The 19962-nt window shown below is 37.8% G+C and overlaps 1 protein-coding gene across 4 annotated transcripts in view; it reads left to right on the top strand.

The window, feature by feature from the left end:
* Window positions 1-1214: 1214 nt before the first annotated feature.
* The window catches only part of LOC109148959 (mediator of RNA polymerase II transcription subunit 34), a 33344-nt gene continuing 14596 nt past the window's right edge, over window positions 1215-19962 (top strand). Inside the window, exons 1-12 of one of the 4 annotated variants that reach the window (XM_019297735.1) lie at window positions 1215-1467; window positions 2098-2208; window positions 2703-2926; window positions 3657-3803; window positions 3883-4098; window positions 14878-14982; window positions 15065-15169; window positions 15322-15444; window positions 15638-15726; window positions 16039-16075; window positions 16151-16184; window positions 19910-19962. In XM_019297735.1, the coding sequence (XP_019153280.1) occupies window positions 2136-2208; window positions 2703-2926; window positions 3657-3803; window positions 3883-4098; window positions 14878-14982; window positions 15065-15169; window positions 15322-15444; window positions 15638-15726; window positions 16039-16075; window positions 16151-16184; window positions 19910-19962 (1206 nt within the window). In that variant the 5' untranslated portion in view covers window positions 1215-1467; window positions 2098-2135. The remainder of the gene's footprint in view (window positions 1468-2097; window positions 2209-2702; window positions 2927-3656; window positions 3804-3882; window positions 4099-14877; window positions 14983-15064; window positions 15170-15321; window positions 15445-15637; window positions 15727-16038; window positions 16076-16150; window positions 16185-19909) is intronic. The other 3 variants (XM_019296935.1, XM_019298858.1, XM_019298247.1) reach the window with 3 other exon arrangements.

Here is a 19962-nt window from a genome sequence, read left to right as displayed (position 1 = left end):
GACGAAAATATTTCAATAATATTTCTACATCATAAATAGTAAATGCATATTTTAAACAATATTAAATATAAATTAAAAATGGAATGTAAATATTTCAATAATATATATATATATATATATATATATATATATATATATATATATTGGTGTCATTTCAATAATAATATTATACATTATCAATTAAAAATTGAACGAAAATTAGGTAAAAATAACACTGCATATGATATTCTAATTGACTAATTGACTAAAAATATAAAAGAATAATTTGCTAAAAATGAATTTGATATTACTAATTGACTTAAAAATATAAAAGGATCGTTAATTGACTAATACTCTACCATTATATATTTTCACCCGAGTCACCTATCCTGATGGACTACAGGTGTTAGCTCTATACGATGATGGACAGGATTGCGTTGATACAACCAATGTCATCTACAAACAGATTTCAATAATGTGTAAATACAATCGTTTATATTATGTTTTTTTAAATGACAAAATTGCTATATATTTAGACAAATATATGTATATATATATATATATATATATATATATATATATATATATATATATATATATATATATATATATATATATATATATATTTCATACAAATAAATTAAGATAGCAATTCATTCCTATAACCGAGTTCCTAGAGAACGAACATATTTGCCTAATTTATAAAAAAAAAAAATAAACAATGATAAATAAAATCTCCAAAGTTACAGTATCGCATGCGTACATCTACACATTAACTATTAATTTGAGCAATTATTTGCTCAAATTCAAACAATGATAACATCAAAACACATAAATAATTCAAAACATATCTTCAATTGCACTGTATAATATTTGATATTCTTATTTAAATAATTATATATTAATCCAAATATTTTTAATATATTATAACAAATCCATCCCGTGCATCGCACAGGTGAAAATACTAGTAATAATAATAATAATAAAGTAATAAATATGTTTAGGAAAGTAGATATATTTTGTTAATTAAAAATAAAAGAGTTTCTTAAAAAATACAAGTGTTAGATATTTTGTAAAAAAAGACCCAATTAAAATTAATTTTGCATTTATACACTGACAGTGCATCAAATATTAATCCATAGAAGAAGAGATTTTATGATAAAGTGAGATATTCTTTCAAATGAACCCCAACCCTAAAGGCCTGGTTCAACCCTAAAGGCCTCCACATCCCGGCCCGACAGAATGGTGACTCACTGCGAAGAAATAGCGACTACCTTCTGCGTAGTTGCGGCAGACTGGTGGACGAGCTGAGGTGCGTTGGTGGAGTGACGACCGGAAGCTGGCGGTGGAGAGAAGTAAAAACCCCAGCCTTGCTATATCTTCTCCCTCTCGTCGTAAGCAGAGGTAGGGAGGTAGGTGGTTTGCAAGGCACTTCCAACGCATAAAAGAGTGCAAAAGATTCACCACAACCTTCATCACATCTAACAGGTATGCTTACAACCACACTTTTATTATTATTATTATTTTTTTTATCATCGTCAGCTTTGATTTTGAGATTATTTGACTTGTGTTTAATTATTCATCCCATGTTTGTTAAAATTCAGAGTACTCATCTGTCAAATGTGGTCATCTAGGCTCTTCATTGTTTGATTTGGAACTTCTATACAATTACAAGAGTTTTTTTTTTTTGGCTGTTGAGTACTCATTTTCAAAAACTCTGGATTGTATGCCTTACTGTGTTGGCTCTAGTTTCATATCTTGATGATCCTAAATTTTGATGGTTTGGACTTAGAATGGAATTGTGATTGATCTTAGAGTCTACAGATTGCTTATATTTTTACCTTACGGTATCTCTAAGGCCCTGCCTATTTTCATCCCTATTCCTGAATATCCGCTAGGCTGAATTCATTGCATGATTGGGCTTCATAAGTTTTCTACAATGGGTTTTGGAAAAAGGATATCCTTTAATGATTTTATTGGTTTGCTTTGGATTGGGCATATTTGTTTAATACTCCAGTGTTGATTTGGTTTCCTTTGGTTTGGATTTTCTTTCCCTATAAACTTATCCAAATCAATACATTTTAACTTTAAATTTTTGTTAATCTTTTAAATCCTTAGTGTCTCAGGGTTGTCGAATCAGAGTATAGCGCAGAACCATGGAAAGTAACACAACTGATGATGTTTTGGAAGAGCTTCTCAGCATTGAAGTTGAGCTTCAAGATGTCCAAGGTAAAGTTTCTTTGCCTCCAATTTCATTTGATTTCTTTTATATTTCAATTTATTTTCGAGAGTAATCAGAGTATACACATAATTTATTTTGTGTTCGTGCATATGTGTGTCTATGTGTATACAGTACATATAAACGCGATATATGGACCAAGAATAGTTTGCTGTTATACTGGAGCAAATGATATGGACTCCCTTTGTTTATTGAGGTTGAACTGCTAAAACGAACACTAATGAACCTTTTTTCCAAAAATTTTTGGCAGTATATTGCTTTTATGTGAAATTCCATAATGTGCCTTGCATGGTTTAGAATTTCAAATTACTCCAGGTGGCACCTTGTTTAAGGGCTACAAGCTGATTTATTAGTAAGCTATCATGGAGAGTAGTATTTGGTTGTTTTAGCTTTAGAAGTCCATTATTTGTTCAGTGGTTTTATTAATTTCTAATTGGCGCTATTGGTGTTCTCAACTAAATGATTACTTTGTTTCCTTGTCTAGACCAAATAAAGTTATTGCTTGATCAACAAGAGAAATTGCAAAACAGACAATCTGAACTTAAGGCTTTGTTAGAAAGCCATGAATCATCTAGAAGCAGCTCTTGCAATGATAACACTACTGTTTCAAGAGAGGACTGGTCAAGAGCATTCCCATGGGATTCTCAAGCTGATGATATTAGGTTCAATGTTTTTGGAATATCCAAATACCGTGCTAATCAGCGAGAGGTCAGTGTTGACTCAACTATGCTGTCTATCTTCTAGGTGAATTTTAATAATCAACAAGAAAATACTAATAAATTTCTTAGTGTAATAGAATTTGTTTGGTAGTGAATATTGGATTTTGTAGATGCATTTCTTGTGCTATTTGAAGTTTAAGAGTGTTTGCATCAAGTTTGAGTTGTTTTGGCATCATAGTTCATGTTTCATGCATAAAGAGAACCTAGAGAAAAGATGTCTTGTTGCTGTGTTTTGTGGAACTTATTTGTAATTATAGCAATGTAATTTATGTTGGGACAATGCCTAATTATCTTGGTTTGATGTTAACAAATAAATATAGCCCATGATTGATTAAGTATGCATGAGATAGGTTATTGACTCCGCTTTGAAGAAATCCTCGGTTTCAAAGTTGATTATGTTGAATATTTAGCACCCAAGTGTAGTTGATAGGCTAAGTATTTGGTTTCAAAGTTGATTTCTGCTGAAGATTTAAGACCCAAGTGCAGTTGATAGGCTAAGTTTAATTTTACAAATATTGGATGTTGCCATTCTATGAGAAGAAGAAGAACAAACTTTTCAAATTTCTATCCAAGTAGGTGGACTTCTCCCATTCCTTGGAGATTTTGCTAGTTTGAAACTTCTCGAAATTGTTTATTACTTTCTTGTCAAATGGTAATTGTGATTTCACTAAGTGTTCATAAGCCTTCAAACAATGAGCCATGTGTTTTTCCTATGATAGATTATTAATGCAATCATGACTGGAAGAGATGTCCTGGTAATTATGGCTGCTGGTGGGGGAAAGAGTCTGTGTTACCAACTCCCAGCGGTTCTCCGAAATGGAGTGGCTCTTGTTGTCAGCCCTTTGCTTTCTCTTATTCAGGATCAGGTCTTCTTAAATCATTTGAACTATGCATTTCTACCTTTATGGTACTTATATAGATATTTGACATTATTCCTTGCTGTAGGTTATGGGGTTGACTGCAATAGGCATCCCAGCTTTCATGTTGACCTCACTGACAACTAAGGATGATGAGAAGTTCATATACAAGGCCCTTGAAAAGGGTGAAGGAGAGCTTAAGATTTTGTATGTCACCCCAGAAAAGATATCAAAGAGCAAAAGGTTTATGTCAAAACTTGAAAAGTGTCACAATGCTGGTCGTCTTTCCATGATTTCCATTGATGTAAGTACGAGATTTCATATTTCAAAATTTAATATCCTATTTGCTGATCCAGACATCCAGTGATAATATCTAGATGAGTGTCTTTCTAACTATCCTTGAAAGACCGTCAAGTTTCAAATCTATTGTTAATCTGTGTGTCCAATCCAATGCAGAACACTAGATGGGACATATTAAATTTTTAATGCCCTAGAAATATGATAGTTAATGTATTGATTTCTTGGTCTTCTTCTTTTAATGTTTTTCTTCCATCTAGAATATTTTTATAATTTTTTTAATCTTATTTATAAAGGACAGTTTTTAAGAAGGAAAAGGATCACATAAATGAGATCAAGTTCCCCTGTTTAAGTAAATTGAAGAATATATATGATGGGTTTTATGTTAAGGTCCATTTGGTGTCAAATGGCAATCACCCATTGGCAACGTGGAAGCTTTGTGGTTAAGCAAGAGACAATAAACTTGCTAGATATATTTGAATAGTCTAGACTTTTAGTACATTGAAGATGCATAAGAGAGTCTAGATTCAAATTTTGTTTTACCACATGTGATAATATGGGACTTCATTTTATATTTCTTATAAACTAAGATCGGGCTAGTGATACGCACCCAAAAGAAGGGATAATTTACTCAGAAAAAGGAACGAAGAAAATCAAGCAAATTAGAATACACAAAGAAAGGCTTAACTCAAGGGATTTGACAAGAATAAATCAAAGGCACAATCATCTCCTTTTCTATAATTATTTATTTCTTGGGACTATAAATTAGAACCTCTAGATGAGCGAAAAAATCATCAAATCTTTATCCTTAGTCTTTAAGCTTTAGTAGCCGGGCAAGAGCCTAAAGTCTTGTTAGGAAAGTCTTGTGACTTCCTGTTTCTTTCTTTTTTTTTTTTTTTTTTTTTTTTTTAAAGTTTCCAGCCAATAAAAATACCTCCTTGTTCTTTTCTCTAATTGCTAGGGCAATCATTATTGCATGGACCATGGTCCACACAATTGTATGCACCATATATAAAAAGTACATTTTTAATATATTAAGGGTACATTATTTATCAGCATTTCCAAACCAAGGAAATGCTCTTAGACACCAAGTAATGCACTTAATTCTTTGATCTCCTTAGGTATATTAAACTAAATGAAGTATGAGATCTATCCACACATCATCCCTATTGTTATATTGTGATCACTGTTTGAGCCTCATTGATCATGTTTGTTAAGCTCTAAAGTGAAGTGTGTATATTGCACTGTGAAACATTAACACTGTGTAGAGAACAAAGAAAGCCTCCGCTTATATACAAGGCAATGGATACTCCTAACCACTCATTTCGAAATTCAAATGGGTAGTTAGGAGGATCCCTCTAACAACCTACTAACACTCCCCCTCAAGTTGGAGCATAGATATCAAACATGCCCAACTTGTTACATATATATGAAACCCGATTCTTACACAACCCTTTCGTGAATATGTCAGCCAGTTGATCACCGCTCCGAACATGTGTAAGTGATATTAGTCCTTGCTCCACTTTTTCCCGTATAAAATGGCAGTCCACTTCAATATGCTTCGTCCGCTCGTGAAAGACCGGATTATTTGCGATGTGTATGGCAGCACAGTTATCACACCACAAATCTACCGGTAACTTCACTTCAACACCCACTTCTTTTAGAATGTTACGCACCCAGACTATTTCGCTCGCCACATGAGCCATAGCCCGGTATTCTGATTCAGCACTCGAGCGCGACACCACATTCTGCTTCTTACTCTTCCACGAGACCAAGTTGCCTCCTACAAACACACAATAACCTGTCATAGACTTCCTGTCACCTGGTGACCCAGCCCAGTCTGCATCGGAGAAAGCATTCTTCACATCAAGCTGATGCAAGGGCCAACGACTCGAGGCTGCCAAAGAGATAAATATCCGTACAGATGTTAACTTGGCCACTGGAGAGAACGTCTCGGTATAATCTATACCATACGTCTGGGCGTACCCCTTGGCTACCAAGCGTGCTTTGAGCCTAGCCACAGACCCATCCGGGTTCATTTTCACCACATACACCCATTTACATCCAATAGCAACCTTACCAGGGGGAAGCTGCACCAGATCCCAGGTCTGGTTCTCCTCAAGGGCGTTTATCTCCTCTACCATCGCACGCCTCCAACCGTCATGGGACATAGCCTGACTCAAAGATTTTGGAACAGGGACAGACTCTAACTGGGACACAAAAGCACGTGAAGACGCCGATAAATTGGTATATGACACAAAGGCCGGAACGGGACGAACACAACGACGCGTACCTTTTCGAACAGCGATAGGAACATCTTGGTCTGTCGACGAAGATTCTGGTAAGGGAGGATTTACTGGTGGAACCGGTGGGGCTGCAAGCGCATCAACTTCTCTGGGCCGCCTGTGATAAACCTGCGTAACAGGAGGCCTAGACTCCACTCCTACGGAGTCCGGGATAGTAACAACATATGTCAGAAACTCATCTGTCTCGGAACTACAACCAGACGAACTAGGGGACTCTTCACTGAACAAAGTATTTTCGAAGAACGAGACATCTGCAGAAACCAAGTATCGCCCCAAATCCGGGGAGTAACATCGATACCCTTTTTGAGTACTCGAATATCCCAGGAAGATACACTTTAATGACTTAGGATCAAGTTTCCCTCTTTGAGGACGAACATCCTGGACAAAACACGTACACCCAAACACTTTAGGAGGAAGGGAGAACAACGGTTTGGACGGATAGATAAAATGACAAGGACTCTGACCCCCAAGGACCCTTGTAGGTAGGCGGTTTATTAAGAAACACGCCGTATGAACAGCATCTGCCCAGTAAGCCCTAGGGACTTTCATTTGAAACAGCAAGGCCCTAGCAACCTCCAACAGATGACGGTTCTTACGTTCTGCCACACCGTTCTGTTGGGGAGTGCTGACACAAGAGGACTGATGTACCATCCCATTCTGACTCATATAACTCGAGAAGGAACGAGAAAAATACTCAGTCCCATTATCACTCCGCAAAACCCGTATCATTTTATTGAATTGTGTTTTGACCATCGCACAGAAATTACAAAAGATCCCAAACAACTCATCTCTAGATTTCATGAGATATAGCCAAGTGTATCTAGAGAAATCATCTACGAACGTTACAAAATATTTAAACCCAGATTTCGACACTACTCGACATGGTCCCCATATATCTGAGTGAACTAATTGAAATAAAGACTCGACTCTATTATTGACTCTAGGAGGGTATGGTACCCGACAATGCTTAGCAAGCTCACACGACTCACATTGCAAGCCAGACAGAGATTCTAACCCTGGACACAACTTCTTTAAGACAGACAAAGGCGGGTGACCATACCGGAAGTGCAGCTGCAGCGGAGACATATTTCCCAACAAACCAACCGGAACACTTCCAGAATCTTTGGACAACTGTTCTAACATGTACAGCCCACCGACTTCCTTCCCTTTACCAATAATCTTCTTCGTCAACAGATCCTGAAAAAGACAATATCCAGGGAAGAACATGACACAACAATTTAGGTCCCGGGTAATTTGACTAATTGACAATAAATTGAATGGGAACTTTGGGAGATATAACACGGATGTGAGAGGGAAAGACGAATTAACACTCACACTACCTTTACCTAAAACAGAGGTGGATGAACCATCTGCCAAGGTAACCGTAGGGCCATATTTAAAGGAACAATATTCGGAAAACATACTTAGATTACCTGACATGTGGTCACTGGCTCCAGAATCAATGACCCACTGTCGAGACGAGGAGGAAACACAAGCAATAGGATTACCTGTTTGAACAAAGGTAGCTGACGGGGACGGCAATGACCCTGGACTGGCTGGAGACTGCGAGGATGACAGCTTTAACTGATTAAACAAAGCCATTTCTTCTTCAGTTATCACAACCGTCCCTTCCGGTCTCGAGGCAGAATTAGCAAACCTCCTATGGTCGGAGAGCTGTGGGCATTGATTACGTAGATGGCCGGGATCACCACAATTATAGCAAGCCCTTTGCCCTCGACCTCCTCCGCGCCCTCTACCTCGTCCCCTGGACCGACCTCCTCGACTATTGGCACCATCAGTCCCACTATTTCCCTGTGAGAAGAAAACTTGTTTCTCCAACGCACTATCAGTACTAAGGTTCACCGACGCATTTTGGACCATAGAGAACACTTGGTCGAGCGAGTCTAATTCCTTATTCCCCAACAACTGTGATTTCAAAACATCATACTCCTTATCCAACCCAGAAATCCAACTAAAAATATGCAACTGATCACGTTGTTTTTTCATTTGATCCACCTTATCAGTAATCGGCATAGCAGCACATAATGCCTCACTCACATTCTTGAAGTCATAATAGTAATCCCTGATGTCCCGCCCTTTTTGAGACGGTCGGTGAACATCCTGGGATAACTGATATAACTTCCTCAAATTATTCACCCCGCTAAACCACTTATTCACTAACTCCCACACGTCTTTTGCACTCGTACAATGCTGTAAAGATAGGATTATCTTCCTATCAATACAATTTATTATACGTGAAAACAGGGCGTCATCATCCTTCTGCCACGCTTGGGCTTCGGTAGGGTCTGCCGGACATGTCTCAGTTAAATGTCCAGCTTTACCCATACCCTTCAAGTTCACTTCAATTAAGAACTTCCATTCCCCAAAATTAGACCCATCGGGTGCCAACATCAAATCAACCAATTTAGATTGTGTTGACACCACGGTAACGGTCCTATTTTCTGCCATAATAAACACACACAACACCAACCTGGAAACACAGCTTTTGACTTCTATGTAGACGACAAAACACACAACCCAGCTTCACTTCTTACTCAGCAAAGCAGCAGATCTGGAAATCTGGAAAAAACAGCCTGACGCAGATCTGGAAACCTGGAAACCAGTCCACTCAATCTCCCCTCAACACCGGACGGAGATATCCACATAGGAGTGTTGGGCGCACGGAGACGATCCCAGCCGTGTCAGCGGCGACCGGAGGCGACGTCGGAGAACACCGCACGCGCCGGCGCGTGGCGTCGGAGCTCCGGGAGTGCGGCGGCGCGTGGACCTTCCGATGACAGCTCCGATCCTCCCGTCGGCGGCGCCTCCTTGTTCCGACCAAAGCCCACCACCCGCAGGCCACATCTATGGCTCTGATACCATGTTAAGCTCTAAAGTGAAGTGTGTATATTGCACTGTGAAACATTAACACTGTGTAGAGAACAAAGAAAGCCTCCGCTTATATACAAGGCAATGGATACTCCTAACCACTCATTTCGAAATTCAAATGGGTAGTTAGGAGGATCCCTCTAACAACCTACTAACAATGTTTCTGTTATGGGTTCTGCGTCATAGGCTTGGTAGAATTACAGAAAAACAGGATAGAAAGAAAAGAACAATTGTGAGAAGGATAAGCTGGGTTTGCTTGAGTTCCCAGAACTCCCTTAGACCCTTTTGGGATTAAATTTCTCCTTCCTTTTATTGAAATAGATACTCCCTTATATAGGGCAGTACAAGGATTCCAAAACTGATCTAATTACTAAAACTAAATTAGGAAGCTTTCTAATACTCTTAACTTTCTAAACTATAATATAGTAATAAGCTAACAACTTTCTAAACTATAATATAGTAATGAAATAAAACTAACTATAGTATGGTAATGAAATAGAACTTCATTACTGCAATTTCCCAAATTACAGCTTCTCTTCTGATCTGTTTCTGCGAACATAACCACGCCCCCAGAATGCATCATTACTCCCCTCCGGGACAACAAGCTTGTCCTCAAGCTTGAAGTTCGGGTATCGGCTTTGAAAGTCTGGTAACTGTTCCCACGTTGCATCTTCTTCCAACATCCCTTGCCATTGTACGAGAACTTCACGACTACCCCTATTGACTCGACTTTTGAGGATGGCTGCGGGCTGAAGTACAAGACGACCTTGTAGATGACAAACTACTGTTGGCAGTGCACCTTTGAACTCTTTTAGGACAGACACATGGAAAACATCATGAATACTTGATTCTGGTGGAAGTTCCAGTTGATATGCTACTTGCCCAATTCTCCGTACCACTTGATAGGGGCCATAAAAGCGTGGTGAAAGCTTAGTCATTTTCCTCTTGGCAATGGAGCGTTGGCGATATGGTTGCAGCTTCACCCAAACCCACTGTCCTGGCTCAAAGGTTACTTCCCGGTGCAATCTGTTATATGTTTGTTCCATTCTAGACTGCGCAAGTTGGAGATGATGTGTTGCATCCTTGAGGATCTCATCTCTGCTTTGCAAAGCATCATCCACTGCATCTAGTTTAGAAACACCTGGTTCATATGATAACAAACGAGGAGGTGGTCTGCCATACACCACTTGGAATGGGGTGGTACGAAGAGCAGAGTGGAAGGATGTATTATAACAATACTCCACCCACGGAAGCAATTGAACCCATTGCCGAGGGTGCTCACCCACCAAACAGCGTAGGTACATTTCGATAGTTCTATTAACTACTTCCGTTTGACCATCCGATTGTGGGTGGTATGCTGAAGAGAAGTTAAGCTTCGTCCCGCTAAGAGTGAACAATTCCTTCCAAAAATTTCCTGTAAATGTTCTGTCCCTATCACTCACAATTGACTCTGGCAGGCCGTGTAATTTGAAGACATTGGCATAGAATGCTTGTGCCACAGTAAGAGCTGAATATGGGTGTTGTAAAGCCATGAAGTGGGAATACTTAGAGAAGCGATCTACGACCACAAAGAGCACTGATTTGCCCCCAACCTTTGGCAGCCCCTCCACAAAATCAAGTGAGATATCAGCCCATATTTGGTGAGGGATCGGAAGTGGCTGGAGTAGCCCCGCGGGGCGGAGATTTTCCCATTTCTGTTGCTGGCAGGTAGAGCAATTAGAAACAAATTCGCGGACCATTTTATTCAGCCCTGGCCAGATAAAGTCTCTGCGGACACGGTGGATAGTTTTCTGCACCCCCTCATGGTTGGCGCTATGGATTTCTTGCAAAATTCGCAGACTGAGGTCTGAGTTTGGGGGAATAAAAATTTTCCCTCTATAAAAAACCAATCCTTCCTTCAAGAACCACATTTCCTCCGTTTGATGGTCACAGTTTTGGACGAATGGCTTGTACTCCTCTGAGTTACGCACAACAAATTTAATGTCGTCTAATAACTTTGAACGCAGCAGGGATATGGTCAAACATTCTGGTGTATCCTGGTGCCTTCGCGATAAGGCATCTGCCACTACATTCAACTTCCCGGGCTTGTATTCTACAGTAAAGTCATAGCCCAATAATTTGCTCATCCAGTGCTGTTGTGGGGAAGTTGTAAGTCGCTGTTGCAGAAGGAAACTCAGGCTGTAATGATCTGTTCTAATCACGAACTTCCGTCCCCAGAGATAGTGCCTCCAATTCCGGACTGCTAGCGATAAACCAATCAATTCTCTTTCATAAGCTGGAAGCTTCAAGTGATGATCTGCCAACTTCTTACTGAAAAATGCTATCGGGTGCAGACCTTGTTGTAACACTGCCCCAATGCCATTGCCTGAAGCATCACACTCGACAACAAATGGGAGTGAGAAATCTGGTAAGCTTAATACTGGTGCTGTTGTCAATGCGCGTTTTAACCCCTCAAAAGCCTGGGCAGCTTCTTGGGACCAATCAAATGCATTTTTGCGTAGCAGATTCGTTAAAGGAGCTGCCAAAACTCCATAACCTTTAATGAATCGACGGTAGAATCCTGCACCCGAGGAAACCGCGAAGGCTTGTTGGCGAAGTTGGAGTTGGCCAATCTGCCACTGCTTGTACTTTGTCACCATCAACAGATACGCCATGGTCATGGATGATATGCCCAAGATAACGAGCATGGTCCTCTCCGAAGACACACTTCGACCTTTTGAGAAACAAGTTATGCTCCTGCAAGCATGAAAGAACCATCCGAATGTGTTGCAAGTGCTCAACCCATGTAGCACTATATATGAGAATATCATAAAAAAAAACTAATACAAACTTTCGTAAGAAGGGACCAAAGACCTCATTCATTAAAGACTGGAAGGTCGAAGGGGCATTAGTAAGCCCGAAAGGCATTACCAGAAACTCAAAGTGGCCATGATGGGTTCGGAAAGCTGTCTTTTCCACATCATCTGGATGCATTCGGATTTGGTGGTATCCTGACCGAAGATCAAGTTTGGTAAAGAATTTTGACCCATGCAGTTCATCTAGTAACTCATCTATCACTGGAATAGGAAACTTGTCTTTGATGGTGCAGTTATTCAATTCTCGGTAATCGATGCAAAATCTCCAAGATCCATCTTGTTTGGTCACCAAGAGCACAGGGGATGAAAAAGGAGATCTGCTTGGCCGAATTATTCCATTTTTCAACATGTCCGTGCATTGCTTCTCAATTTCATCCTTAAGTATTTGTGGATAGCGATAAGGACGCACCACTACAGGATCTGTCCCCGAAACTAGAACAATTCTGTGGTCACACTCACGGACTGGAGGTAGAGAGGAAATCTCTCTAAAGAGTGCATCAAATGTGGTTAAAATACTGTCCAAAGCTGCGCGGTTGGAAAGTGGTTGGAGTGTATGCAATTCCGGACCAGCAGTGTAGTGTTCACCCAACCAGGAAACTAGCCTCCCATTCAATGAAAATCGCATTGTTAATGTGTGAAAATCCCACCAAATAGGTCCCAATGTACTTAGCCATTTAACTCCCAAGACGACATCAAAACCTGCCAAAGGAAGCACATAAAAATCTGCCAAAAAGCAATCAGATTTGTGGTGAACCAGCACTTGCTCGCAGATTCCAGAACTTGGGAGGTGTTCCCCATTTGCCACTGCTACTCGCATGCCTGGACGAGGGCTGGTTGCAAGTTCCAAAGACTTGACAGTGGTAGCATTGATAAAATTGTGGGTGCTGCCTGTGTCAATTAGTGCAAGCAATGGTTGACCTGCAATCACTATCTTTAGTTTCATCATCTTGCCCGTAGAGACTCCTGTGATGGCATTCAAAGAGATTTCTGCCATATCTGGGGCTGCTTCCTCAGAGTCTAATGGGCCATCCTCATCACACACATTCAAAATGCAAAAGAGATGCTTACAACGATGGCCGCGAGACCATGTTTCATCACAGTTAAAACAAAGGCCTTTTGCCTTGCGTTCTTCTTGCTCCGCAGGTGTCAATCGACGTAGCGGGGGTGGCTTAAAGCTTGGTTTAGGTGCTGCTCGGGGCTTTGTAACTGTGATTACTGGGCTGCTCGGCAAAGAAGAAACCGGACGAGGTGGTTGTCGAGCCACAGTGAGACCCAATAATTGGAATTTCCTTGCAAATTCACGGGTTGTATTCACAGCTTCAGCCAAAGAGGCTGGCTTGCTACGCTCCACATCAATTCGTAAGAGCTCGTCCAGTCCCGCCGTGAATAAATCAACTTGCTGATCAAAACAAACGGAGGTCGCACGAGCCAACAACGTCTGGAAATCCTCCACATACTCATCAATATGCCTTCCTCGCTGTTTCAAATTGGCTAACTCCCCCAAAGGATTGTTGCTACGTGGCGGCCCGAAACGCAGCTTGCAATATTCTTTAAACAAAGGCCAAGAAAGGGGAGGTTCATCCCGCAGGACTTGATAATACCACAGTTGTGCTTCACCGGTCATGTTGAATGCTGCGAGGCCCACTTTTTCTTGTTCTGGAGTATGGGTTGTATGGAAATAAAGTTCGCACCGATGTAACCAGATTAAGGGATCCTCCTTGCCCGCATATTGGGGAAAATCAAGCTTGGTAAACCGAGATTGAGGAGGTGTGTTGTCCACCGCAAAATTTGCATTTTGAACTTCGGATCCTGCAGGTGGGGTTGTTGGTTGCTGGGCTCGAATATAGTCCGCCAATAATTGTTTCAACTCTTGAACTGACTCAGAGAGGTCTGTGAATTCCTCCCTAGAGATTGTGTTACTGGAAGAACGATCGCCCATGACGCCGGCAACGGAACCAAATGTTATGGGTTCTGCGTCACAGGCTTGGTAGAATTACAGAAAAACAGGATAGAAAGAAAAGAACAATTGTGAGAAGGATAAGCTGGGTTTGCTTGAGTTCCCAGAACTCCCTTAGACCCTTTTGGGATTAAATTTCTCCTTCCTTTTATTGAAATAGATACTCCCTTATATAGGGCAGTACAAGGATTCCAAAACTGATCTAATTACTAAAACTAAATTAGGAAGCTTTCTAATACTCTTAACTTTCTAAACTATAATATAGTAATAAGCTAACAACTTTCTAAACTATAATATAGTAATGAAATAAAACTAACTATAGTATGGTAATGAAATAGAACTTCATTACTGCAATTTCCCAAATTACAGCTTCTCTTCTGATCTGTTTCTGCGAACATAACCACGCCCCCAGAATGCATCAGTTTCACAACTCACAAGTGTGATGAACATTTACTCCAAAGATAATAAATATTACACTGATGGCTATTTACATAAAGAATAATGGATATTATAGATTCACAGTTCAATTGCAATGAACATTAATACATTATAGTGATAGAACAGTCATCATAGTTGTGATGAACATCTATCATGATATATATATGCTGCTATCTCTACTCTCCTTGATATTGATTGCTGAGTGCTTCTTTCCATAAAGAACTTTTCCAATATTATCCAATTTAGTTTTGTGCCATCACTGCTGTAAAGAAGTTTAAGCTTAGGTTCACATTATCGTAGACCTATTTTAACTTTAAATATCCAAATGAATTGTTTTACAGGAGGCACATTGTTGCAGCCAATGGGGTCATGATTTCCGTCCTGACTACAAGAATCTCGGAATATTAAAGACTCAGTTTCCTAATGTCCCCATGGTTGCCTTGACCGTATGCCTTCCCAATTGTGTTCTCCTTTCCTAATATTACTTTTCTTGATGCTTAAAGGTCTTTTTTTTTTTCCTATAGCCAGGCCACTGCTACTAGGACAGTGCAAGATGATCTGATGGAGATGCTTCATATTCCAAGATGCATAAAATTTGTTAGTACAGTGAACAGGCCAAACCTCTTTTATATGGTATAAGTGTATAACTATCATATTATGGTCTTAATCTTAAATCAAATACATCTTCATTCCTGCACACCTTTGGTCTAGTTCAGGTTTTTTCTTGTTTGAGTATGGGTGCATTTTTTCTCTTTTTATATATATGTTTTCTCATTTCCTTCTAGGTACGAGAGAAGTCATCCATTGGAAAGGCTGTCATTGATGAAATTGCAGAATATATTCAAACATCATATCCGAATAACGAATCTGGGATAGTGTATTGCTTCTCCAGAAAGGAATGCGAACAGGTAGCATACCATTTCTTCATCCAATACATATTTGTAGTGTCATTTTCAATGGTACCTAAACAAGTGATCAGATGTTAGTTCAATTGATAATAAAACAACACAGCTAGTTTCATGTGATCATGTTTCCACCAAAGTCTTACCACATCTTGAATGTTGAATTATACGGACTGTATTAAGTACATAACTAATTTAGGTTGCTCGTGAATTGCATCAAAGAGGAATTTCAGCTGATTATTACCATGCTGATATGGATGTATATGCTCGTGAAAAAGTTCATCTAAGGTACTATTTTTTGCATGCAATGTACTTCATGATCATATATATTAGTCACAACTTTTTGAAAAGAGAGTTGGATGTTGCATTGCTTAATATTAATTTTAAAATGCTGTTGGGGCCACAACTTACTCTGTTTTTTATTATTTTTAATGTGAGATTGAAAACTTCCAAAAATTTTGGGATGATTTATTTTCAAATACAAGCATCCATAATATGTCTCTTGTATGCTCAAAGTTAACATTCCATGTAAATTAATTAGGCACTCTAATTCTCTCTAGTATAACTGGTTAGAATTGCTACTCTATTTTGATGTCATAGGTGGAGCAGTGGAAAGCTACAGGTTATTGTTGCAACGGTATGTAAACCACAATATAGCTACTTTTCAATTATTTTAATTAACTATTGTATTGATTCTGTTATTCTTCTTCAGGTGGCGTTTGGTATGGGGATCAACAAACCTGATGGTTGGAACTAATTCCTTAACTTTTTCTTTGCAATTTTTTCCTAGTATCAGCTTTTACATCTTTGTCGTGGAGATACCACCAATACAACAGTGCCCAAGTGATAAGTATTTTGCCTTTTGAATGCTTAACTGGCATAGTCTTTATAGGATTTATAGGCTATGAGATGCCCTCGAGTTTAAATATGAAATGTCAGAAGGCTCCTAGAAATAGGGACCGTTTACTAACGGGAGAATTTTTCTAGTTTTTTGGAAAACTGGAGAATTTGAAAATGGAAAACAGAAAACATGTTTACTAACATAGTTTTCCATTTTGAAAACTGAAAACATTTTCTAGTTTTCTAGAAAACTTGTGAACTTTTAAAAACTATTTTCTAAATGGAAAATAAAATCTCTATCATCTATTTGGCTATATATTACTATAATCACATTCTCACCATTATCTATTTACATTTTTATTCATTACTATGATTACATTCATTATCATCTTCTTTTACTTATCACCATCTTCTATCTTTTCTACTCGCATTTACTTGTATAAACATAACTTATTTGCTTACACTTAAAAGCTAAACATTACTCACATCATCACAATTAAAACTTGAACTCTACACCAAGTTTTAGATTTTGATTGAACTCAATAGATCATTGGTTCAGATATTTTTAGTTATGTTATATCGTAATATAAGTTTGGTCCAAGTATCGGATATTGAAATTTCACATATATTAGACTTCAAAGTAAAAATTATGTATATACATTTCATTCTAATGAATATATCCAAAAATATTTTAATATTAATAATTTTTGAGCTAATATTTAAAATAACCATTAAGCTATTAAGTTCACCTAAAAATCACTTGAAATTAAATGTGTTAATTTTATAATGTTAGTCTAAAAAAATAAATTTTAAAAAATGAGTGTTAGTAAACAAGTTTTCTAAATAGAAAACAGAGAATGAAAATTGAAAAATTAGAAAACAAAAAACAGAGAACAGTTTCCTGAAGTAAACAGGCATCTTTTACATTTTTACACATGATTATTTTCAATAAATAGTTTCTGCTGGAAGTTTTAGATCTTTCTCCTTGATATTAATAGTAGTATGCACAAGCTTTATCTAGTAGTGTAATTATTGATCTGCCTGAACTATTAGAGTTTGCTCTTAAGTAGCTTGGTATCCAAAACTCTTGTCCCTTCAAGTAGGTAGTGCTGATCTGTTTCAACATTTTGGGAAAACATCAAAGTTGCAGTATTGTTAAGAATATTGTTATAGTCCTAGTACTATGAGTATTTATTTGTTTCACATTCCTTTTGTATGGACATTCTATGGTGCAAATAGTATAAATATACAAGTCTTCTCATTAACATTATGCCCTCTAATTCCTAATTAAATCATCTCTATTATCTTGACAGATGTCATAAGATATATTTCTTGGTTAGGAGTCTACTTGCGAACGCAATACTTTATGGGAAGTACAGGAGATGAGTGTTTTAGCTAGGGCAGTTTGATGCTATAATAAGCACACACATATAGTTAGAGACTACAATTAATTCTATTTGTCACAATTTATGAATGCAACGTTAAGGGACATTCTGAAAAATGTGGTTAAACCATTTTAGTAAATAGTTTTAAATTATTGATATTGAGGAAATTTCCTCATTTTCTTCTTTAACATGGTTAATCGTTCTTGGTGCTTAAAAGATTTAGAGTATACTAATTTTATGCACATAGGGATACTAAATTAATACCTAACCTTGGATTGTGCATATGATGCTTTGCATTGTGATAGTGCAATGCAGGGTTCGTTATGTTTTCTATATGATTTTGTTGGACTTCAGTAGATTAAATATATGTTTTGCTATTCAGTTTTGGAGTTTTGATGGAATGTTGAGGGCAGTGGAAGATTTCGGGGGTGTTTGTAAAATGGCTTATCAGCCAAAGTTTGGCTTGTTTGACCAATTTTAGCTGTTTGACTGGTCAAACAGTTAATATGAGTGTTTGGTAAACAACTTTTTGACTTGGCTTATTGATGCCAATAAGGTGAAAATGAAAAAGCTACTTTGAGTAGCTTATTAATATAATATTATTGCATTTTCGTTTTAAGAGTCCAATTTACCCTTAATAGCTATTGGTTATTGTAGTGTTTATATTATTCAATTTTTATTTAAATTTACATTTTTAATATCACCAAACCGCCTAGAGCCTGACATCTGAATTGACAACTTATATTGAATTATTATTAACAACTTATATTTATTCTATTTTTATTTGAAATTGTATTTTTAATAGTGAATTATTATTAATTACATATTACGGAGTATATCTTTATAATTATAACATTATTAATAACCAAACAAAAGATAATAGTTAAAAAATAATTAATATGCACACAACAATAATAATAAATTGTTAAAGTTAAGTAAATAGTATAATATACTTGTGTCCTTTTAGGTCATTTTACATGTAATAAGTTAAGGGTCCCTTTGGAAAGCAAGAAAATGACTTCTGGAAAAAGTTCTCTGGAAAATGAGTCATTTTTCGGAAAACATTTTCCTTTCCTGTGTTTGACTGCACAATGGAAAACTATCTTTTTGTGTTTGGCTCATTTTCCAAAAAATGTAAAATATAACAATTTTTATTTCAAATTTCATGCAACATAAATTTTGATTGTATTTAATCACAATGTCTTTGCTCTCAATCTATCTTTCTAGTACTCAAACTATTCTCAATCCATTTCCTCAAGAAATAAACAATTTAGCATTGGAAACTCCCAAAAAAAAAAAAAATAGCATTGGAAACCAGTACTGGTTTCCGCATCGGCCAGTACTGGTCTCTAATGCGGAAACTGGTTTCTCCAGCGGCCCAGCCGGAAACTAGAATTAGAGGAAACCAGTTAAGAATATCACAACCGGTTGATGAAGCTTTTGTGGTTGTAGAATTTTTGGAGGAGGAGGTGTTGGTGGACTTTTCTCTTCTGAATGTTGGAGGAGGAGGCGGAGGAAGTTGAAGCAGTGAGCAGCGTGAAATTAGATGGAAAATGACTTCCCCAAAAAAAAGGGCAAGTCATTTTCCGGAAACTTTGCCCCATTTTCCATTGACTTGTCTCCATTTTCCTTTGACCACTCAATTTTCTGCCTAGCCAAACACAAAAAAAACCCGGAAAATGATTTCCGGGTTTCCAAACAGAGCCTAAAAGTAAACAACTAATTTACCAAACACCTTTCTATAACTAGCTAATATTATCGGCTGGTCAAACCAGCTAATATAATTAGCTATCAGCTAATTGCCAAACACCCCCTTCATGTGAATGCATATTTTAGGGCTCCCATTAGTTATAGAAAGATGGATTACAGATTTACAGTCCAGAATTTTCCATGTATGAGTAGTTCTGGTGCTTGAAATATTAAGGACAAATATGGATGAGGGGTGGCTAAGTGCTAAGAACTTAGACTGAACTGAGACAAGATCAACTCAATCCATCAAACAGGGATTTTATTTGTGGGGATTGTTAGGTATTATTTTTGTATGCTTGTGAGTGCTTCACAATGAGATCTTTTCAAGCACATCTGTACATGTGTCTAATTTTTCAGTTCTTTATAGAACAAGGAACTTTCTTTGTTACCTACTTACCTTAAATTATGAGAACAGCACTAGCAATTTGGTTCAAAATGCAAAATTCTAGGCATTGTTTGGTTACAATTTTTTTTTTTTTTTTTTTTTTTATAAATAGTCAGGTTTGTTATCCATCACAGCTTAAGCAAATCAATGGAGACTTACTACCAG

This window comes from Ipomoea nil, unplaced genomic scaffold, assembly GCF_001879475.1.
Source record: "Ipomoea nil cultivar Tokyo-kokei standard unplaced genomic scaffold, Asagao_1.1 scaffold0019, whole genome shotgun sequence".
In the NCBI taxonomy this organism is placed as follows: domain Eukaryota; kingdom Viridiplantae; phylum Streptophyta; class Magnoliopsida; order Solanales; family Convolvulaceae; genus Ipomoea; species Ipomoea nil.
This window is presented reverse-complemented; position numbering and strand designations above follow the sequence as displayed.